Below are 24,809 nucleotides of genomic sequence, written 5' to 3'. Positions count from 1 at the left end.
TATATCTATAATATAATATAATTAATTAATCTATGCTTTTACTTTTTATTTTATATTGAATGTTTTGAATTTTTTAAATAAAAAAATTTAAACCCTATATTAAATTTTTTATAATATTATATAAATTTTTTTGCACAAAATTTCAGAATTTACGCTGAAAATTGTATCTTCAGATAAGACAGATCTTCCATTCCAATATTATAAATATTGGAAAACTGTATTATAATAACGACATCAAAAAATTACCAATTAAAAAAACATAAGAAAAGAAATCATGAAGAAATAACAAAATCTTTATGCAATTGTCGTATGATATTCATAAAGAGGATTAGAAAACAATTGAAAGAGAGAAAGGATTTTATTTTAATCTCCATATTCAAATAATTAAATAAAAAAAATTTTATTAGAATAAAAAAATTTTTTTTTGTTTATATTGATTTTTATTGTAATTTAATCTTTGATTTCTATTTCAATTCATATTTTATTCCAATTTAATTTCCATATAGTTATTAAATATCTAATATTGAAAAAGTTAAATCCTTCATCGACAAATTCATTCTTTCCGTTATTCTCTTGAAAGAAATTATATCATGACAAAGAATAATGAGCATTGTTGAAGAATTATAATTTATTAATGAAAGATGTAAAAAAATTTGGTTATCAATTTCACTACACAAAGATTATATTTCTTTATGGTATCGTCATGCTAATGATGTATAGGAAATCGCACATTTCAAAGTTCTGACATTATATCATATGCTATCTTAATATTCTTTTTAATAAATACTATATGTTTAATGATTTCTTTATAAAAATAGAATTACTTACGTCTGTTTCTGCAAAAAACTGATGGATGATATATTGATATATAGTTGATAATAAAATTGCAATTAAATGTAATAACAGAAAGTTATTTTCTATCTTTTTAAGATTCTATAAATTTAATTTGGACTATAGTTTCTTAAAATTCATTCGTATCTTAATAATTATATACAAATTCAATTAAAAATAGCAAAATAATATTTACATATAAGAATTCTTATGGCCGATAATAGTCATTTACCGCCATCTTTTGACAAATAATAGAATTCATTTCTGATGTTGCCAATGCCATTTCTTTGTGTGTACAAGCACGTGCAATATGAGGATAACCTCACTTTTTAATTAATGTGAATAAAAACAATAAAAAAACAATTTATACGTGTGAATTAAAAAATTTTGAAATATTATTTAAAAATAAAGAAATGGGGAAATTCGGGCCACGATTAGGTAGCCGGAAGAATGCAAAACGATGGTCAAAAGGTCAAAGTTCCAGTTCTAATCCTGAAACTAAAAAACATCGAGAACAAGCAACATGTTTATTTTTTAAAGATCCTACAGGTATTTATTAAGAGTCAAAAATTACAATTTTTTAAAATTTATTTTTCTCAATTTTATATCATTTAATTTTAATTTTAGGAAAACCTGGTATAACAAAAGAAGATTTACAAAAACACAATGCTATTCAAGGAATTGAGCCTCAATTTGAGAAACTTGGTCTTGACGAAGAAAGCAATTGGGAAAGTACTACAGAAAATACTGCAGATACATTTGCTACTAATTATAGTAATTGTTCAAATGTATCATTTAGTAGGTAAATAGTTAATTGTTTTTAAAGAAGCATTACATATATATTTATATATTTATATATATATATATATATATATATATATATATATATTTATAAATATTCATAAAATTTGAAAGATATTAAAGAAATAACAATTTTTATATATATATATATATATATATATATATATATATTTATAAATATTCATAAAATTTGAAAGATATTAAAGAAATAACAATTTTGCAGATTTTTAAATCATTTTCAATCAAATTCAGTATTGCATAAAGAAATGTTAGCTGTATTATCTGCCGTTGCAGAAGTTATAAAACAGAATGGTGGAAATGAATCTTCTACAGAATATTTTGCTGCATTGGTATATATTAATATATAAATTGATTTAAAAAAGAGATGTGAAATAATAAATAATTATTAATATTTTAGATGAGCACTTTGGAAGCAATTGAATCAGAAACATCAATTGCAGCTACATTATCATTATTAGGCATGGGTTTAAAAACTGTACCAAAAAATGTCTTAAATATTCAATTTGGAGCTGCAAGTAAAATTTTCTTAGATATTCTTGTCAAACATGCAACATCAGATGAGTTTTTGATACTTCGACATGTAAATTTTTAATTAAATAATTCAATATTATAATATTATATATGTATACTATATATTATATATATTATTATAATATATATTATTTATTGTTTTACAGTGTATTCATTGTTTATGTTTGTTGCTTCGAGTATTAGAACCAGCTGCATGGTCTAATTCATCTACAATACAAGTATTAGAGTCTGTTTTATCATTTGTTGTATATTGTAAACCAAAAGTAAGGAAATCAGCACAACATGGAATTTGTGCCATATTAAAAGGTTAAATAAAATATACATAAATAACATAAATAAATTTTGATAAATTTTAATATTATGATAATTATAGGAAGTGATATCATGAAAGCTGATAATCCACCACAATATCATCCAGCTACACCATATATTGCAAAATTTTGCATTAGCCAATTACAACTTGATTCCGAATCCAGTGGAATTACAAATGTTCTTCATATTCTCACGTTATTGAAAGATATTTTCCATCATTTACCTACAAATTATGTGAAGGTATTTATTAATATGTTCTGAAATCTATAAAACCTAGAATATTAAATTAATGTAAAATTATTAATTTCATTTTTTACGGGTTTTTTCATCTATCTCTAAGTATTTCATTAAACATCATTGAACAATGTTCTTGTTTAACAAAGTATAATAAAATAAAATTTTTTATTTATATTATGCAATTAAATATTTTCATTTTTTCAGATAATTAGTGAATCTTTATTGACACTTATGACATTAAAAAATGTATTAGTAACGTCATGTTGTTTACAAGCCTTTCATGGTTTGTTTGTTTCTCGACCACCAAAAACTATTCTTTCAACACAAATAAATGGACAAATTATTACTGCTCTTTATGATTATCAACCTCCATCAAGTGATACACAACCAACTTTAGCATGGCTGACTGTTATGCAAGAAGCACATTTAAATTTAGCCAAGTATAAATAATCATTTTATTTGAATTTCTGTATTTTAAATTTTATTGAAAAAATAATTATTAATTAATTAATCTTATTTATTTTTTATTTTTAATTTTCAGCATTTCTTTGAATTTATGTGCAGTTCTTCTTCCGAGATTATTTGAAAAATGTATGCAATTATGGCTTTCGGATAAATCAAAAATTATAGCTGGCTCTTCAAATACAGTAAAATTATTATTACAGGATTGTATTGGTAAAATGTGTGAAAATGAAGAAACAGTAAAAAAGTAAAATTAAATTAGAATATTTTATTTTTAATGTGCAAATTTTATTAATATTTTATTGTTTCTAATTTATATTCTATTTTAGTTTTAAAGATACTATTGACCAAATAATTTTTATGATGTATAATGCATTGGGTTATCAATATTTGGAAGCATGGTATCACATTCTTCATTTAATAGCCTTACTTTTCCAGGTAGTTACAACATTTATTTTCTCTTCTTTTTTATTTTTTTATTCTTTATTTGTAATTTTTATTATGTATATATATATATAAAAGTAAATGTTTTTTTTATTATAGATAGTTGGAAAACCAAAAAGTAAACAATTAATGGATATATTAAAAAGATTAGCTGATTTACGTGATTCTTATAATTTTGCATCAAAAAATGATGCTGAATATGCTATTGGAGCTGCAATAAGAACTCTAGGACCAGAAGCAGTATTAAATTTGATTCCATTGAAAGCGAGTAATCTCATATTATCTCAAATACATAAAATTATTATTTTATAAGTATATAATATAAATTTTTTTCTTATAGGCATCGGATAATGTAATTAATTTAAAAAGAACTTGGTTACTACCATTATTGAAGGATTGTGTAATAGGTGGATCACTTACTTTCTTCACAGAAACATTATTACCTCTTGTTTCATTTTGCGAGTAAGTATTTTAAGTTATTATATATATAATAAAATGTTAATTCTAATTAATTCTAGAAAAAAAGCGATCGAACCTATAGGAGGAAAAACTTACGAGTTTCTCATTTGCCAAATCTGGGCTATTTTACCAAGTATATGCAACAATGCCACTGATGTAAAAGAAAATTTTAAGGTATGTATCATATATGTACATACAAAAATGTAATTTAAATGTAGTTAGTTATATAATTTTTTTTTTTTTAGAATATTGCTCGATTATTAGGAACAACTTTCAATGAGAAAAAAGAATTAAGAATGTCAATAATGAGTGCCTTACGAAGGTTAATAATGAAAGCAGTTGAAGATGATGATAAAGAAGATATATCTGAATTAGCTAGATTTGCAAAGAATTATTTACCATTGTTTTTAAATTTATATACTACTAAACCAAACGGAACTGATGAAGAAGGACAACGTTTCGCAACATTTGATACAATGAAGGTATAATATTTGAATATAGAATACAATGTTCTTTGAAGAAATTAATTTTTTACAATTATAGGTATATCTTACAATTACAAATAAGGACTTAATACATGAATTATTTGATCGAGCATTATCTAGATTAAAAGAACTTAATACTGACGATTTTTTCAAAGAAAGTGTTCATGATATAATAAGATTACTTGTTGAATATACTGATATTGATAGATTAAAAACTTTTTATGATATATGCATATTATCTATTAAAGAAAGTTCAAATATTAAAGAACAAAAAAAAGCATATAGGTAAAATCTTTTTTTAAATATCTATAATTAAATATTTTATGTAATATTTTCACGAAAGAAAAATTTCACAATTTTATTATTCTTATTTTTAGATTTTTGGAAGAAATATGTGGCAGTGAAAAAGAAACGTGCAAAGAATTTGTAAGTCAATATAGACGTGAAATACAAAAATTATTAATATCCTCAGCCACTGAAGTTGCAAAACCAAGCAGAGGAGTAAATATTGATTTTTTTTTAACTTTATTAATACATAAATTTTATAAATGTTATTAATTTTAAAAGATTAATGTGATAAAACAAAATGTATTTTGTTTTAATCAGGCTCGAATAAGATGTTTAATTCATCTTATCAAAATTCATCCACAATTAGAAAAAACTAAATTCTTAGAAGCCATTGTTCCTGAAACAGTAGTGTATTTAAAGGATATAAATTTAAAATGTCGAACATCTGCGTACCAACTATTAAACGCTATTGCCGAGAAATTTTTAGAAAATCCTACACATCTTAAAGATTATGTTAATATGCTAATAGTTGGTTTAGGTGGTGTACAAAAGTATTGTGCTGCATCTATACTAGCACTTGCCTCTATTACTTATCATTATAATGGTATAATTTATTTAAAATTAATATTAAAATAAATATTTTGAATAAAATAAATAACATTCATAAATAATATTATAATATCATAACAGGATCTTTGGGTGTAGATACAATCAAAGAAATTTTAGAACATACATGTAAACTTGTTACATGTCCTACAAGAGAAATTGTAGAAGCAGCATTATCATACATTAAAGTTTATATTACTGTGATGCCATCTCCTATTGTTGCTTCGACTTTAACTAAATTGGTGAGTAAAAATATAAGTAAATAACTTGAAAATTTAATTAATTTAATTAAACGAATTGATTTAATTATAGATGGATGCTATATGTGGAATGACTGATGATTGTCATAGACATTTTCGACAAAAAGTACGGGATATTTTAGTAAAATTATTGAGAAAATACGGAATGGATACAATTTCTGTCATGATTCCAGTCTCGAACACGATATTGCATAAAAGATTGAAAAATATGAATAGAATTGAAGAAGCAAAGAAAAAAAAGAAAGAGATGAAAAAATCAAATCAAGAAGAAATCAATGAAGATAATGAATTTAATGCAAAAAGAAGACCAAAAAGGTAATTTTAAATTTTTGAATTTTTTATTGAAAATTATATTTTTCTCAAATTAAATTGTTATAATTTTTAATCTTTAATTTTTAAAATATAGTATAGAGGATATATTGGCGGATAGTGAAGATGAATTCGAAGAAATGGAAAATAAAGAACCAAAGAAAAAAAATAGAACATTGAGAAAGGAAGTTTGGATTCAAGAAAATGAAGAAATTGTTGATCTCGTAGATCCTGCGGCTGCTCGAAATATATCAAGTGAGTGTATTTATAAAATTTAATTAATTAAGATTACTATATAATATTAATATAACATAATATAATATATAATATTAATAATTATAATTAACTATATAAAATAATGTTTTCAGCAACACAACCTAGAGCCTTAAATTCTAAAACAATTGCAAAGCCAAAAGATCGTGGATTTAAAACTGCATCAGATGGACGTCTTATTATCACACTAGATAATGAAAAAGCCGATGAAACCGAAATTAATAAGAAAAAGAAATCTCCATTATTATTGCATAGCGATTCAGAAAATGATTATGGTAAAAAAATATAATTATATAAGAACATAAAATAATCCAAAATTAAACGAACACAATCAATTTATGTTTTCAGAAGAAAGCAATGATGATGCTGAATCAGTAATTACATTACCAACAATGAATAGAAAACGTAAATTTAGTGAAAATAATGATAACATTAGTGTAAGGAGTGGATCCACATTAAAATATCGAGGTAATACGATTATAATCTAAGACATTTTTTAATTTTAACCTATGACTTATAATAATTAAAATTTTATTATTCATAGCGGGAGGATCTGGAATACATCGGCAATTGAAAAAAGCAAAAATGGAACATTATATTCCAGGAGCAGAATATAAAGCACCAAAAGCTAGAGGTGATATTAAAAAGAAAGGCAAACCAGATCCATATGCTTATGTACCTCTATCAAGAGCAGCATTAAATAAAAGGTAAATAAAAATATTTAAAATCTCTATCCAAATCTTATCATTAGAATAATTTTTATTTTTCATTTTCAGGAAAAAGAAAAAAAATATATCTAAATTTCAGAATATTATTAAAGGAGCAAAAAAAGGTGCAAAAACTGGAATGAAAAATAGAAAAAATTAGAATTTACTTGTCAGTATATATTGCTATAATATAATCAATAATAAATAATAATACTTATATAAATAATTCATGATTTTAATGTTTTTATTAAATAATAATAATAATAATAATATATATATATATATATATATATAAGCTGTATTACATGAAAAAATTTTATTAACTAAGATCGAATTAAAATATTTTCAACATCAAAATGAATTCATAACAAAGTTAGAAAATTTTTATAATATTATTTATATAATCTATTTATTAATAATTAGGGTTTTACAAAGAAATTTTTGTATAAAGATTATTTAATTTATTATATATTTCAATATAGCAAATATTGAAATTCTTACAACTGATAGAAAATAATTTAAAAATAATTATATTAAAATAGTGACTGATTTTGCTTTCTGAAAAAAAATAATTAATACATAATCTATATTAAAAATGCTACAATTAAACATTTTCATTCATCCTAAAAGTATTTATATATTTTTATCAATAAAAACTCACATTTTCTTTAACTCTTATTAACTCTTCTTAGGCAACATATTTTCTAACTCTCCAGATTCACTCATTTCCTTTATAATATCTAATCCTCCAATAAGTTCTCCATTTATATACAACTGAGGATATGTAGGCCAATCACTAAATTTTTTAAGTCCTTCTCTAACATCATTATCTTGTAAAATATCAAATGATTGATAGTCTGCTTTATAAGAATCTAAAATGGAAACTATTGTTCTAGAAAATCCACAACGTGGATTTATTGGAGATCCTTTCATGAATAGCATACAAGGTGCTTGATTTATTAACTTTTTTAATCTTTCTTCAAGATTTTCTTTTGGTTTATATGTTTCAATTGAAATGGAATCTTTTTTGGACAACTGATGTTTGATTTTGTCTGCTATAGCAGAAGGGTTGGCTCCATCGACTCTATCGAGTATAGTATCGTTTCTTGTGAAAATAATTGTTGGTACTGCACTGATACCAGCTTTTAAAGATACATCAGGAATTTTTTCAGCTTCGATTTTAGCAAATTTAACTTCTTTATACTCGGTTAGTTTGCTCATTTCTTCGATCACATCATTTATCTGCGAACATTGATCAGCCCATGGCGCGTAGAAATGAATAACAGAAAGATCTTGTGACCTGACATAATAACAAACAAACATGAACTTAAAAATACATTTCCTAAGTAATAATAACATGTCTATAAACAATATAATAATATATAACATAATTTTGCTATTTTATCATGAAACTATATCGAAAAAAATTCGTGACTTCTGAACCTTTTATATCGAATGAAAAGAATATTAAACATTTACATTTTTACTTATATCAATATATTGCATCATTTAAAAACAAAAGATAAATATTTTTCTGATTATGAAATAGTAATTTTAAAATATAAATTTTGTTTTTTTCATAATAATATTAAGGAAGAAAAATGGAATAGGTTATGTTATTTCTAGAATTGTATAAACTTATATTTACTCACTTAACATAATTCTCGTATTCTTGCTGAGAATTAAGATTAGTGACAGACATTCTGTCACGTTCTTTCTATTTTTGATAAATACGCAAGAATATTAAAAATAAATATCTTACAAGCACATCCACTCACCACGGTAGCGTCTACGCGACTTTCAATATTGTTCTCATGGAGGTTTTATATTCACAATTGCAAAACTTCTGCTTCTGCGCAGAAGTTTGCCAATCCACTACATGCTGCAATAGAATAATTTGATTTTAATAAAGTGTTTTTATAATATAAAAATAATATTAATGTATCACTTATTATTATTAATTGTTCTTTGTTACTCCACGATTAAAAATGAAAATGAATCTTATTTTATTTAATTTGATACCTTTATTAAATAAATTATATATAATATTTTTATTCAAATCTTTTAACAAAGAAGTACTCGTTATTTATAAAGCTAAATAAAAAATCTGACTGAAAACAAAAAGCTATAATTTAAATAAAAATGGCGCGAAATAAGAAATTTATCGCACAATGTAAATTCGACTTTAGATTTATGGTTCTCAATTATGATCTTAAAATATTTTAAAAGATTTTAAAATTTCTAAATTTTTGAAATTCTAAAATTATTTTTAAACAAAATAAAATAGAAAATATTTAATACAAAACAAATATTTTTCTTTTATATATTTTTTTTAATTGTAATTATCTTTTTAAAAAAGCTTTAAAATAATATTATAATGAATTTAAAATGTTATTTTAAACTTTAATAAATTTTAATAATTATAATTTTACAATCATTAATTAATTACTGAAATGTCAAAGAAAAACTTATGTAAATTGAGAATCACTGGTACTAGATTGTGTCAGATAAAACAGGTGCACTAAAAGAAAGTGGCCAATCGGAGTGTCGATGGGTAGTTCGTCATACAAAGCATATAAGACAGTCGTCATTGAACGGGGGAGGGGGAGGAGGAGGTAAGGAAAGAAAATACGAAGCAGCAAGGGCTGTCAAGATACCTCGCCCACAAAAAGCAGATGCAGATGCGACCGGACGGTGAACACGTGCGACGCTTTTTTGTGACGGACGCATGAACACGCGGTGCAATGTTCAAAAAGTTGTCGCGAAGCGACGCCCTTGAGAATATATCCAATTGGAGCACCAATGATGTGTTGTGCCTGCTTCGAAAGGTGAGTAAACTTTGATTCAAAGTGATCTTTGGCATTGTCAGCAACAAATTTCTAAAGCGAACGAATCAAAATCTCAAATGATTTTTTAAATCATATGAAAACACTGAATATTTTCTTTTTCGAATTTTTATATTTACTTTAACAATTGAGATATTTATGATATGTATATTAAATTCTATCATTTATAAATTCATTGAAATAAATTCATTTCATAATAAATAATAAAAGAAAAATGTAAATAAATTATTTATATAAATATACTATAGATAAAAAAATCAATAAGTATAAGTTATCCTTTTTTGACGTTGTTCGTGATACCTCAGAATGATTTAGTACTTTGCAAACTGTCAAATTGCATGACAGAATATTGAAACTTACACATGAGATACAAATAATGTCTCATATGTATATTTTTAATTAGTACAAAATAAATAAGTTGTACCATATTGTACTTTTTTTTTCATGTTTTAAATCGTGGGACTAGAATATTAAAACCATTGAAATGTGTGAACAAGATTGAGCCGATGAATGTATACCGACTGAGTATACCGTTTGAGAGCATTTAAATTCTAATTCAAAATTATACTATCGAAATAAAATATCAAATAGAATAATATAATTATAAAATAAAATGCAATAATACAATTTTTAATAGTAAGAATCATTATTTAAATAATCTTAAAATCACAGAAACAACTGCTATTTATCATTCAATTTTATATAATAGATCCTCAAATGATAAAACTTTAGCGCGATTTTATTTCACACTATAAAATTAATATAGTCGAAAAATTTGTCACAAATTTAATTTTTGCAAAATATCAATATTAATCAATTTAATATATAATTATATTACTCAATTTAAACTGATATAACAAAATATAAAGGAAAAGGAACGTGTATCTATTCATTCTCCACTTTGTTATCCTAATAACGTAAATATTTGTACAAGATATAGTATATATGCATGTTATCAGTAATGCACATCCTGTTTGATCGAACGAGTTTTTTCTTTTACAGAACGGTCTGGATGAATGTTGTAAAGCCATTGCAAAACGACAGATCGATGGTGACGAATTATTGGTGAGTAAATCTGTCTGTTAGATCTGATATCAATCGTCATCATGACTTTTCCCCTATTTTGTTCGTATTTCGCTAATTAATGTATCATCTATGAATATATATAATAATATATATTTATAAATACATTGATAATTATAATATATTATATGGATTGATGATAAAACGTTTATGAAAATAACTCTATATGTTATAAATTAAATTCTAAAAAAATAATTATTAATCTATTATTTTTTTAGAAAATTATTTTTAAAGAAAAATCACTGCAAAAACTTTCATTGAAATATCTATATAAGAGTAACAACCTTATCTTGAAATGAGCATAAATTCTAAAAAGTAATTATTAATTAAAATTTTTTTATACTTGGTAAAAATGTAAACAGAAAGAAATTAAGAAAAGAAATTATTAGAAATTTTTTTCGTTGAGATTAAAAAAAAAAAATCCTTGATATTAAAAAGAATAACCAAAGACTTGTCACTTTCACTAATTAATTGAATAAAAGTAAAGTTTGAACATTGGGCATTATTCGCATGCTGCCAAGTCACACACAATGCAAAGAGAAACAAATTTCTAATCGGTTGAAATAAATAGAAAACGTGGGGATAATGCAATGAGCAAGTTTCATTCATAATTCGTGTCGTTACATATTTCGTTTCCAACTGGCGTGTGCTCTCTTATGTTCTTCTTAATTAATTGTAATTATTCCAGCACTTGACGGAAGGGAAACTGGCGCTGTGGAAGAGTGACCTCACGCGTCCACTGATATGGTAAGAGAACGAAATATCAGACATGTCTCGTTTCTTCGTAAAATGTGGTAGAACAAAGTGGACCCGTTCTTATGACCAAATAGAATGTTGATGTTCGTTTCACAGCTAACGGTTCTTACATCTCCTTGAGACATTCCTTTGAATCGTGATCGCTGAATAATTATCCATACACACTTAAGCATGTATTTCCATAATTTTCAAAAGTATACTGTTCGGAATAATTAAAGTATTATCCGACTGAATGAATTTATTACTCAATTAGATCTTAAATATAGCATGTATCTTCAGCATTGTATTGCTATATTTTAAAATTGATGATTAGAAATCAAGAAGTGATCTTACATTTTACATTTTTTTTAATAGGAAGTACTATGTTTTGAAGTAACTTAAAAAAAAAAACTTACACGTTTTACATTCTTTAATTATTTATAAAGTAATAAAATTAATAATTTATCTAGTTATTTAATTTTAAATGCATAGGTCAAGTTTTTGTTACAAAAATAGAAAAATGACTTTACAATGTTTTAGTTACTTTTATAATAATATGTCTTTGTAATATAAATTTTTGAGAAGTGTTTACATTCTTTAATTATTTACAAAGTAATAAAATTAATAATTTATCTAGTTATTTAATTTTAAATACACAGGTCAAGTTTTTGTTACAAAAATAGAAAGATGAAAATAGAAAAATGACTTTACAATGTTTTAGTTACTTTTATAGCAATAATATGTCTTTTAATATAAATATAAATTTTTGAGAAATGTTTGTTACAAAAGATATAGATAGAAAAATAAACTAATAAAACAAAGATAAGATAATATGACCTAAAAATTATACTATTATCCCTTTGTTGTTTCTTCATAGATATTATTTTTAGAATTTTCTATTTGATAATTCTTGAAACTTTTATTATCAAAAAAAAATCATTCTTCATTAACAAATACCATGTTTTAAAATTCCAAAAGAAAATACACTTTTCAATGAGAATATAAATCTGAACAATAGCCAGGTGGCACAGCGCTATGTTCTACTTCTATCCTATTGTTGAACTCCATGCTAGTAGAGGAATTGTATCGACATCAGAGACCGTACATATATAGAGAAGACGAATTGTTTGCATTCTATTGATATTACAACAGCTATTCCATCCTACCATTCTAAGCGTCGCGGTGGCTTAAACCGGTGAAAAATTTGGCGAGCGATGATGCTATAGAAAGCGTCGCCGGACGCAGTATGCATACCAAGAGGAAGGTTCAATGGCTTGACTGGTGAAATCAAAATATGCTGTGGTTAGTATTTCCGAAGGCCATGCCAAGACCGAGTGGCCCCCGGTTATACAAACCGGTGCAATAAGTGCGTAATTCTATCGTGTGGGATGTCCTCACGATCATTCAATATCGCTACTGACGCCACGAAATTTATCGTCTCCTTTTATTAAGGAAATTCCACTTGACAACAAACGCGACTGTTAATGCGACGACATTAGTATGCTATTTGTAATTAGACGATAATTCTTTTCTAGAGAATTCGAAAGTTAAATATTAAAAATGAACGAAATTTCTTAAATACTTAATTAAACGTATATAAATTAAACAATTAATATTAAAATTGAGATAAATACAGATAACATTTGTGAAAAATTTATAGAATGATATGTAATATAAGATATAAAAAATATCCAAAAGTGTGGAATATAAAAATAAAATAATAGAGATTATTAGATTATTATAGTAAGAAAATTCTTTTATGAAATATTTTATGTACAATATATAAAGTAAAAGATATATGTTATTGTTTAAATATTTTTTAAATTCAATAACTTAAAAAATTTGTATTAATTTAAAAAATGTAAAAAAATTCATTTAATTTAGAATTAGTATCTGTAAATAATGAAACTCCTTTGAGTTTTAATATTATGCTACATGGAGTATAAAATAAATAAATCCTTCACTTTCTTTTCTATAATTGTGTTTATAAAAATTTATACAAATATTCATATTCCAATGATATTAATAAGAGAAATGAAAAATGTTTATCTAATTTTAAATAAAATTATTTTTTAAATGGATTAATTTAATGATCATTTTTTATTATAATTAATTTCTTTGAATAGAGTATCAACTACAAATTTTTATTCGTTAATTTTTTTAGGAATCTTTGGACATTCGTAGAGGAAGTGAGAAAAACACCAGAAAAGTTTGTGGAAGAAAAGATTCTTGAATCTCAATCGAACGAAGATCATCTAAGCGACACCGGCTCCTGGGGGACCGACTTCGAGGATGAAACAAACGAGGAGAATACTTTATCAGAAAGTCAGAGAATTTCCGGATCGAATTATGAATCTAAAAACAATCAGAAAGTTCTAGAGAACAATGCAGATCTTAAGCAGAAAGATGTACAAACAGAGAAAGTATCGAAGCAAGAGGAAGAAGAGACTTATGTGAATTGTGGCCTAACGATTGACGAGAATACATATGCGAATTGTCAGGAAACTGTGCCATTGAAGAATGCGTCCAGATTGCATAATCAAGGGGAAAAATCGTTGGCCGAACAACTTAAGGAACAATTGCAATTTATAAATACCAAAAAACCAATAATGGGGCCAAAACCTGAATTGTTGCAAACGAAAAATGTAGAGGTTTCAGCATTAAATCGTACTCAACCTCGGAAATCGTTTCTTCACAATACAAAAACCAAATCGAATAATCTTGCTCAAACGCAAAGTTAGTAAATTAGAAATGATTAAAAAGATTATATTTATTTATGTGTATTCTGTAAAAATATTTTTGAATATTATTTTTTTTTTTTCCTTTTAACATATAATAGAATAATTCGAATATTTCAGAAAGAATGACGGTACCTCCTCCACCACAACCAATAAAAAATAAAGATCAAATGGTGATTATCGAGAAATCGAACAAAGATCAAACAAAGCCTCCTGCAACGCTCAGAAATCTCGATCTGGTTGCCAATTTGCCCACAAAGACGGAAGAAAGCGAAGACGAATACGAGTCATTCGACGAACAAATAATTGAACAAAATCAAAAGAAAAATATGCTGAGAGTGGACAGCAAGCAATCATTGACCAGCGGCCATCAGAGTTCTGTGGAAAGTGTTTATCAACCGCCAAGTGTTACAAGTTATGAAGAAGAAGAAGAACATTATGATATTTATGAATCGATCACGGAAACGGTAAGTTTTTAAAATATACATTTTTCATTTTACAGTAATAATATTTAATGAAAAGTTGAATTAATAAGTGAATTATTTTTACAGCCAGACGATAATGGATATTATTTAAATCCTATTCAGAGGCCGGCTAATATGAAAACACCCCCACCATTGCCAGCCAAGCCTCCTCAATCATCGGCTACCCCCTCTCCAACTCCCTCTCGAACAGATATAGAAAAATTAAAAGGTATATATAATTTTGATTCTTTTTTTTCTAATTTCTCTTTAGTTATTTTACGTGTGTGTGAAATAAAACAACAAATATTATGAAAAATTCCCATCATATGATAAAACTGTCTTTCATACGTCAGCATGAATATTAAAATGAAAAAAAAAGAAATTAAACCGAGGTCGTTGAAGATAGTCAGTGGTGCAACGTGTTACGATGTACGAGATAAAAAGTGCAGGCTGCATTAAATTGGTGGAATAAAAAGCTTTCAGTGTCCCAACTTCTCATAAACATGTGCGTGGCAAATGGCCAACCACCAATGGTTCTGCATCAACCTGATGCACATTGCAATTGCAGTCAGTCATGGATGAACTATCGTTCACACAATTCTCTTTATTTCAAGTAATAGTAATAGTATATCTATATATTTCAAACGAAATTTAATAATTAACATTCGAATAAATAGTGATAATAATTTACTAATGAAGATACATAATAAGAGATATTGAATTAAAAAATAAAATTCTGAATAACTCTAATAACTCTAATAACGGGAAAAAGTGCAGTTAATTAAACAAATGAAATAATGTTTCGAAGAGATTACAATTTTCCAAAAACTGATTAAATACAAAACTACGTATCTTTCTGATTCTTATCAAAAACGGAAGAGGAAATAGTGGGATGGAATGTGTTCCTGCTTCTATCTGAGATTGAGCAAACAGCTCGTGGGAGGTTTAGGTGCTCGTCTCGCCGATGAAGTTTCCGATATGATAGTAAGGATCAAACGAGGACTTTCACGATGTTATTACATTCAACCACCTGAGCCACCAGGTAGAATCTCTTACGAAGCGAATTTTTTGCCTACCATATCGTTTACATTTTCTTTTACATTTTCTGCGTAGTGTTATATTTTAAATTTGAATTATAAAATTATCAAATAATTTCAATAATTTCAATAAATGCTTATCAAGCGTTTCTTCATAAATTTTCCTATCTTTAAACTAAAAATAATTATCTAATTTTTCGATAAATATATACCATATGTTTTATCTTAAATTGGAAATACGTAAAAACTTAAAATAATCTCAAAATGCGTACAAATCGGTCGATATATATTTTTAAGCTTTGAGGAGACAACGTGACCCATGCTGAGGGACCAACGGATGGCCGAGTCTTGTAGTTTATTCGACTAATTCTTCTTCTTTAAATGCCAGTCTGTGTAGTGATTTCATAGAGTACAGATCGTTTGAATTTTTTCTTAAAGTTTTTCTTTTTTTTTTTTTTTTGATAATTTTTAATCTTGCAAGAAATTTACTTTAATAATAATCTTCGAATGGTTAGACCAATGCAAAATTTGTTTAATTATTATTTATTAATTTACAATAAAAAGTCTATATGAATAATAACAATTTTAAAATTTGCTGTTCAGTGTTTCATCATAAGTAATTTAAAATGCTGTATTAGATTTTATAATATCTTTAGATATTATCTAGAACGCAATTTCATTTTTAATATGGAAGATATATGAATTATTGAAACCAGTTATCCTTGAAAGAATAGATTTCAATCTCATTAATTTAAAGTAATTTATTAAGCGAGATTATTCTATTAAGCAATATATTATTCTTCTACAGTTCTGTTTTTATATTCTATTCAAAATTAGATTCATTCATTACATCAAATAGACAACAATAGAAAGTTTTATTTTTGAAACAAGACCACATTCAAATTTCCAGATGATGAATGAAAAAAGATTTGACGATATATTGGTGCATATTCTTTTGATAAACGCGTGAAAAATTTCAAATAGTTTATTTCTGAGTGAAACGTGAAGATCTTCTGAAAATGGCTACTATAATTGGAGATCCAAAAAGAAACGTGTCCTTAAACACTGCGATTCGCCGTCAGGCAAGTCTTTCAGAATGTCTGACTCAGGCAACTCTTACCCAAGCTCGTCTGAATTTAGCAAGTTAGTGATAAAACTTATGAATTTTCAAAATTTTCATAAATAAATAAAATTTCTGCTTTCGATAGATTTAAATAAAATAAAATGATTATTAGAGTCTGATTAGAGAGATATAATTGAGAGAGATTAATGTTTTGTATTGTTTTCAGAGAGATCTCCTGAAAAAAAATCGGCTACATTACCTCATTCTAACAGTAATACTTCTCTATCGTCGGAAAGAGCTACGAGACCATTACCACCGCCTCCTGAGAGACAATCTTACATTGACAAACCTTGGTTCCACAACGTTACCAGAGAGCAAGCAACAACTCTTATTAAAGAACGTGAGTTTTTTTGTAGCGAACTAGGATAAATTATCATTAAACTTTGGCAATGGGCAAATTTATCTATATTCTTATTCTTAATTTTTGTTATCCGATTATATTAATATTGTATCAATTTATCATTATTTTTTTAGAAAGTACTTACGGTAACTCACAAGACGGATACTTCCTTCTGAGACCATCCACGACAAACGTGAATAACCCTTTGGCTTTGGTCCTTTGGTACAGGGATAGAGTATATAATGTTCCAGTCAGGAAAAGGCCTGACAATAGGTAAGCAAGTTTTCCACACTGATATCTTTTGTCCGTACATATCTTTGCTAGGTACTGGACTTATTCTATAGAAATAAAAAATTAAAATAATGAAATATCTTTAAAAAACTTTATTAAAAGAATTTTTATGAGAGAAAAGTAAGAATTGATAAAAAAAATTAAAAATAAATTATGAGAACAAAGTCGAGAATTATTTGTATTATTTCTTGAATAGGTATGCATTAGGTTCTGCAAAAGTAAATGAGCAATCGTTTTCTAATGTGGAGGAGATCGTGATGTTTTATACAAGAGAAGAATTAGTTCTTCATAGCGGTGGCGTGGAAATGGGAAGCACAAAATTAACGGATACTCCGCCTAAATAAGTTTTTGAAAGTTTTCACAAACCAGCTTATGCAATACAAACACTGCCTATTTAAGAATTTCTAAAAAAAATTTGCATGTATTTATTCAATAAGTGCCTTTTGTACATGATGATAAATCAATTTCGCATATTTTTTAAAGTTGGAATGCATTTATATATATGAATTGTAACATTCGCGTGAGTATGTTTAGTATTTAAACAAAAAAAGAAAACAGATCTCTTATAAAATTGCGTGCATATTTTTTTAATACAGAATTTTTTAGAATATATATAGAACATATATAAATAGTATTTTTGCTATAATGTTAAATTTAAAATTGAAATTTTAAAGCATTTTAAGAGCATAAAATTTTAAAAATTTTAAGAGCATTGATGTATTGTAGATATTATTTTTGTATTGGAAAGAAAAGTCACTTTGTGCACATAATAAAATAAATATAATTTACATTTTTGTATACTTGTGTTCTAGATTAGATAATTTGGAAGAATTTATAAATATGAAATTGTATTAGATAAACAATGATGTATATTACAAATTTGTAAATAAGAAATTTTTTATTTCAAAAATAAAATTTCAAAATATAGATAATTATCTCTATTATTATCGATCAACTGTTATAAAACTGTTTAATTATAAAAATTGATTATGTAAATAAGAATTATATAATTTGTATCACTATATACAAAGTGACTTTGTATAATTGTGACAGATGTAGATATATTTCAAAACATGTATTAAATATTCGTACATGTTAACTGAAATTAAATATACTGAAATCAATATACCTAACATAAAAAAAAAATCAAGATCGTTTCAAGGTCACTTTTTAAAAAGAATGAAATCAAAAATATTAAATGAAGGGTTAAGATCTAATTTAATAATATTTTACAATATTTAACTTTGATGCGATAACAAAATTTAATTAATTAGATTTAATTAAATTTAATTAAATATAATTAATATCAATTACTTATTAAATTATTGAGTGCCATATTTAAAATGATCTTGAAACGTTTCTTTTTATTTTTAAAAATAATTTTTTTCAATTTGATGTATTCTCTTTATATGTGGATTAATAAGAATCAACTTTTAGATTGTAATTTATGCATTTATATTTTGCCATTCTTATTGTGAAAATAAAAAAATGATAAATTTGAAGAAAACAAAATTTTTTTATTGAAATTTTGTTCAATTTTTTTTCAATTTTTAATAGAGTTTTATGAATGAGTTTAATAAAAATATATATATATGAAACTAATTAATTTTTTATATTGTTCTTTGTTTATCAATATTAATACGATTAATAAATTCGAAATGATGAAACTATATTTTATCCAATCTATTTATCTTGAATTACATTCGATTGATAACGATAACACAAATTAAGTAAACATTCGTGTAATCAAGTTTTTTATTTTCTAAATCTAGCAGTTAGTTACATATTAAGTAATTATAGTTCTATTATTGTGTAAATTTATTTTCGAAATTAATCTCAAATTGACCTTAATATATATAGTAATTTCATATAATAAAACTACGTGTTCTTGTGCGCGTGAACTTTGAACTCAGAACGACTGCAACACAATTAAAGAGATCATAATACTAGGCGATTTATGCATTTGAATGCAATATTGAATTTTCATTCATTTTACTGCAATATTTAAATATTCAAATAAATACAAATTGCTCTTTAAATATGTTTCGAAATTATATATTATAATTTAATAATTTATACAAAAAATAATGAAAGTTATCATGAAAAATTTGACGCATCAATATATTACAATAAATTACATTTATATAATATAATAACATTATAATTTACTTACAATAATACATAATTATATTTTATAGTGTTTTAAATATTAAATTTATTGACTTTTTATTATTATCGATCAAAGATAAATTAATATAAATTATCAAACACTAAGGAAAATACAATTCGAATGGCGTATTTTAGGCGGGAATTTATAAATTTTTGATCTATAAGAAATATATTTCAAAAATTCCCTAGTTCTTTCAATCTAGTTACTTTCATGACGTCAGTCGCTATCGTCGACAATGATGTGGTAGGAGAATGTAGTAGTGAAAGACATGACAGGTTGTGCGCACTACCCCGTTAACTGCTTGTAACTAAATGCCAATTGAGCAGTCCATTTAGCCCATCACTTAAAGCTTTTCAAGAGGTCTTCTATATCTCACGAATCTGGGACGTTGAATAAAAAAATGCTACTTGTTTTGTAAAAATTGCGATGAAATCATTGTATTTTGTTTCATCAATTCCGCGAACTGTGCGATAAAAACAATGCTGACATGAATCAGTTTTTACAAAAGTATAATTTTAAGCGGCAATAATGATGCGTTAAATAAAGTGTCGATCACTCGAGAAATTGTTCAAGGAAGCAATGGAAGATGAACAGCCAGCAAGAGAGACGAATAAGATTTGCGGTGTATGTGGCGATCGCGCACTCGGTTATAACTTCAACGCGGTTTCGTGTGAAAGTTGCAAAGCTTTCTTCCGACGGAATGCTTTGAAAAACAAGGTGATTAATTTGATAGTTCTCCTGCACATTTTTCACGAATCATTTTTAATGCAAAATTGCAATAATATTAATTCTCATTGGATATTTAATGAATGTATTTATGAATATAATAAATTAATATCTATTTTGTTGTTTCTTTTAATTCAAATTAAATATTATAATAAGATGGCGTAATAGATAGATAAAAATTTGATTTCAATTAAATAATAACAAGCAAAATGATAGGACAATAGAAAAGAAATTAGTATTTATATTATAGTTGAAAAATTTCCTAATTAATAAAATACTTTTTCTTAATTTATTCATTTAAAATTTTTTCACAGGATTTTCGATGTCCATTTACTGAGAATTGTAATATTACTCCAGTCACTAGACGATTCTGTCAAAAATGTCGTTTGGATAAATGCTTTAGCATAGGCATGAGAAAGGAATATATTATGTCTGAAGAAGATAAAGTATTAAAACGACAAAAAATAGAACAAAATCGTGCAAAAAAAAGACCAATTTTAGAGAATACAAAACCATCAAAAATTAAAAAAAATTTAGATGATTGTAATTTTGATGATACTTCTATGTCAATTAATTCAGTTGCATCAACTGCATCAGACACATATTTCTGGGAGTCTGATAGAAAGTATACAGACTTAGATGCAAATAGACAAACTGTAACAGAAAGTTTAAGTCCAGTAACAGCTGCAAGTGTTCCAAGTCCTTCTAGTCCACCAGAAAATGGAGTTATAAGTGGGTCAAAAACATTAGACATGATGAAAGACTCTTCTCATAATTCTAACTTTGAAAATTATGATCATTCTTCTTTACCTCAAGAAGAAAATGAAGTTGATGTAGAAAAACTGAGAATGAATTCAAATTCTCCTTCTCAAAATCAGGAAAGATTTGATAAAATTAAACCTTCTTATAATTTAGAAAAGGATAAAAAATCAATTATAAGTTCAAAAAAGTTTAATCAAAATATATTAGACTTAAATTCTGAATTTACTTCTACTAATCATGAATCTATGAAATATTCTCCTGAATTTGATAATACATCTTGTTATAATAAGTTTGATTCTAGCCCTATACAGAGTTCTCAATATGTTGAACATACAACACATTATAAAAAAACGAATATAGATATGAATTCAGAAATCCATATAGAAATTTCTTCAGAAGAAGCAGTATCTAGTCAAAAACAAAATAAGGAAACATATCCAAAGGAAGATAATTTTGTTAGTAATAAATTCCCACAAGAATCTACTTTGATCGCGAAACTCGTTAATAATTCGAGTTTTATTACGAAAATATTTCAAAATGAAGAATTACTTTTAAAGATTATGTCAGATCCTGTTGTTATTAGCAAATTAGAGGCAGATCCTCAAATTTCACAATTTTTTAAAAAAAATGGAATCATTGCAGATAAAGAAGTTTCATCTGAAAAAGAAATAAATATTCATTTGAAAGATGATGTGAAACTAAATACAAACAATAATTCCAACCAAAATATATTTAAACCAATATTAAAAGTTAAACAGAGACAAATAGAAAATCCAATTTTAACTGATTTAATTACAAGTTCGAGTCAAGAAGAATGTATAAAAATACAACGTGATGAATCTAGTAGTTCTGAATGGAATAGAAATCTATCTGATGTCACAAGAGATGTGCTTCAAGATGTACAAAGGTATAATCAAAATTTACATTTGTTTAGAAGATTTGAAAAATTATTTTAAAATGTCATCTATGGATTATATTACTTTTAGAATACCAATTGCTGCGAATTCCATTGAATCTATTCTTTGTGAAGCAATTAAATTAGAATTTTCAGCATATTCTACTCTTGGTGGTATGGAGACTAGAAAAATATTAAATGATGCTGAAAGAGCAAAGTTAAATGAATTAATAGTAGCCAATAAAGCATTATTAGCTCCTTTAGACGAAGATATAACAAATTTAATTGGAGAAGATTGTAAATTTAAGGTAATATTTATTTTTAAAATGGTTTAATAATTAATTAATAATGGTTTAAAAATATTTTTAGATGGTTAACATATTTTTGATAAATTCTATTTCAGAATAATTTTGGTCAATCCGATCCAGCTCTATTAGATGTTGTGAATCTTACTGCCATAGCTATTAGACGCTTAATAAAAATGGCGAAAAAAATAAATGCGTTTAAAAATATGTGTCAAGAAGATCAAATAGCTCTTTTAAAAGGAGGATGTACAGAAATGATGATTTTAAGATCAGCACTTAATTATGATATTGAGAAAGATATGTGGTGGATACCACATAGTCAAGAAAGTATGTCTAATATAAAAGTAGATGTATTAAAAGAAGCAAAAGGAAATCTTTATGCAGAACATGCAAGGTTTATTAGAAGTTTTGATCCAAGATGGAGAGATGAGAATATAATTTTAATTTTAAGTGCAATTGCTTTATTTACACCTGATAGACCAAAAGTGGTGCATAATGATGTAATTAAATTAGAACAAGTAAGTTTAATACTTTTTTTTGTTAATGTTATAATGTTATCTGTTATATAATTTTTAATAACATATTTTTTTTATAGAATTCTTATTATTACTTGCTTAGACGCTATCTAGAAAGTGTTTATTCCGGATGTGAAGCCAAATCCATGTTTTTAAAATTAATTCAGAAAATTTCCGATCTTCATAGATTAAACAACGAAGTTGTTGGAGTATATCTTAATTTAAATCCGTCGAGGGTAGAGCCACTTCTTATAGAGATATTTGATTTGAAACATTGATCGAACGTGTTCAATATAATGAATAGATATTAAATTTAAAATGTTTTCAATTAGTATTTCTCTAAATAGCAAAAATAAAACCATCATGAATTTATGTCAATAGATCGCATGTTCGTACAAGTAATATATAGCAATAATATTGAAGAGAGAAATGTTAAAATATGAATTCAGAATTTGTGATTGGAAATATACAAGTATATATGTAGGTTAATGTACATAAAATTATATGAACAATATTATCGTCAAAAGTTTATTCGTATCAGAATATCGGTATAGAATTACATATATTAAGATATCTATATCGATTTACAGTAATGTTCTGTTAACATCAAAGTATTTCGATTTATATAATATTATCAATATAAAATTATAAAACAAATATAATGCTATCAAATCTGTAATAAATTTAGATTTCTATCTTCTTCCATATTTAAATCACATCAATAAAATAAATATAATAGATGTGAAATAGAAAAGAATTATATTTCAAGGTTTGAAACTATAAATTATTATTTTAATTGCTAAAATGAATTTTTAATTTTTTTTTTTAAATACTTTTGATTAAACTAAACGGCCGATACAAATTTACTAATTTGAGTTTATTAATTTAAAAATTTAAAAATTAATAAGTTCTTTTTAATCGATATTAACGGAACATTATTTTAATTAATTTCTGATAGAATGTAAAAAATTATTGTAATTAAAGAAACTTTTATTTTTATGTAAAATATTAATATCACCAACGATTGTCTAACCGTAAAGATAGTTTTCAGAGATAGTTCGAAGTATAAAGGTATTTCGTCATTTCACGTCATTTTTTCGAGGATAAATATATTTGTTCATATATTAACGAAGGTACCTTAAATTGTTAAATCTAGAGAAAATATTTGTTACATTGAAATACCAAGTTCTACATTCATGTTTAACAAATTTATAAATATAAAAGAAAAATATTTCTTTATTTCGAAATTAAAAAATTATGTTGATAAACATGAATTCAGTACTTGGTAAATAAAAATTGAAAAAATCAATACAAGCAAGAAAATGCAAGATACAAATTGTGTAATGTGTATTCACGTTACAAATATTAGTATGTAAGTAATAAATTGTGATATCGAGTCAAAATATATTTTTCAGATACTTGTTATATATGACTTTAAATATATTATTTCATTCCTTTTACTATTATATTATTTATAATTAATTTTGTATTTTATAGATTATATACGATTTAAAAATAAGTACCTTTTTTAAATTAGCCGTCACTTTCAGGCCAATAACCAAATAATCGCAGGATTACAATTATGATGAGGCAACAAGAGGTAAGAAACAATGCGAAGCTGACGAGAAGAAGGAACAAATATCCCACTATTCTAAGGATGGATAGAAACAAGTAAACTACCCAATCCCAGATTGTTTTCAATATCATTTTATGTATCACTTAAAATTTATCAAAAAGAAAATAAAAGAGACAA

At 25.4% G+C, this 24,809-nt stretch overlaps 4 protein-coding genes across 6 annotated transcripts; 3 read left to right on the top strand and 1 right to left on the bottom strand.

The window, feature by feature from the left end:
* Positions 1-1,082: 1,082 nt before the first annotated feature.
* Positions 1,083-7,186, top strand: LOC727591 (RRP12-like protein). Its single transcript, XM_006560635.3, has 23 exons — positions 1,083-1,380; positions 1,459-1,633; positions 1,856-1,982; positions 2,051-2,233; positions 2,331-2,490; positions 2,558-2,736; positions 2,938-3,173; positions 3,275-3,442; positions 3,525-3,633; positions 3,739-3,903; positions 3,980-4,101; positions 4,158-4,272; positions 4,344-4,580; positions 4,642-4,868; positions 4,961-5,084; positions 5,190-5,475; positions 5,562-5,719; positions 5,790-6,052; positions 6,144-6,301; positions 6,415-6,594; positions 6,668-6,787; positions 6,864-7,026; positions 7,096-7,186. The coding sequence occupies exons 1-23, from the start codon at positions 1,245-1,247 to the stop codon at positions 7,184-7,186; spliced, it is 3,882 nt and encodes a 1,293-aa protein (XP_006560698.2). The 5' UTR covers positions 1,083-1,244.
* A 501-nt stretch (positions 7,187-7,687) lies between these two features.
* On the bottom strand, positions 7,688-8,844 carry LOC409355 (glutaredoxin 3). Its single transcript, XM_016916846.2, has 2 exons — positions 8,679-8,844; positions 7,688-8,326 (listed from the first exon to the last, which is right to left on the bottom strand). The coding sequence occupies exons 1-2, from the start codon at positions 8,726-8,728 to the stop codon at positions 7,705-7,707; spliced, it is 672 nt and encodes a 223-aa protein (XP_016772335.1). The 5' UTR covers positions 8,729-8,844; the 3' UTR covers positions 7,688-7,704.
* A 775-nt stretch (positions 8,845-9,619) lies between these two features.
* LOC551213 (lymphocyte cytosolic protein 2) lies at positions 9,620-18,477 on the top strand. 2 transcript variants are annotated; one of them, XM_006560637.3, is made up of 9 exons: positions 9,620-9,854; positions 10,875-10,937; positions 11,644-11,702; positions 13,855-14,426; positions 14,549-14,895; positions 14,980-15,121; positions 17,219-17,392; positions 17,527-17,665; positions 17,880-18,477. In XM_006560637.3, exons 1-9 carry the CDS (start codon positions 9,771-9,773, stop codon positions 18,025-18,027), a joined length of 1,728 nt encoding a protein of 575 aa, XP_006560700.1. In that variant the 5' UTR covers positions 9,620-9,770; the 3' UTR covers positions 18,028-18,477. The 2 variants fall into 2 exon arrangements, with proteins under 2 accessions (XP_006560700.1, XP_016772360.1); XM_016916871.2 differs by lacking the exons at positions 9,620-9,854; positions 10,875-10,937; positions 11,644-11,702 and adding an exon at positions 12,702-12,992.
* A 1,493-nt stretch (positions 18,478-19,970) lies between these two features.
* Positions 19,971-24,792, top strand: LOC551825 (nuclear hormone receptor HR96). 2 transcript variants are annotated; one of them, XM_006560098.3, is made up of 5 exons: positions 19,971-20,570; positions 20,894-22,248; positions 22,328-22,544; positions 22,640-23,059; positions 24,607-24,792. In XM_006560098.3, the coding sequence occupies exons 1-5, from the start codon at positions 20,433-20,435 to the stop codon at positions 24,640-24,642; spliced, it is 2,166 nt and encodes a 721-aa protein (XP_006560161.1). In that variant the 5' UTR covers positions 19,971-20,432; the 3' UTR covers positions 24,643-24,792. The 2 variants fall into 2 exon arrangements, with proteins under 2 accessions (XP_006560161.1, XP_624213.3); XM_624210.6 differs by lacking the exon at positions 24,607-24,792 and adding an exon at positions 23,137-24,483 and having other exon boundaries at positions 19,975-20,570.
* Positions 24,793-24,809: the final 17 nt, after the last annotated feature.

Source organism: Apis mellifera, linkage group LG15 (genome assembly GCF_003254395.2).
Source record: "Apis mellifera strain DH4 linkage group LG15, Amel_HAv3.1, whole genome shotgun sequence".
NCBI classification, from domain to species: domain Eukaryota; kingdom Metazoa; phylum Arthropoda; class Insecta; order Hymenoptera; family Apidae; genus Apis; species Apis mellifera.
The sequence above is the reverse complement of the archived record's forward strand: the minus strand, read 5'-3'. Positions and strand labels throughout refer to the sequence as shown.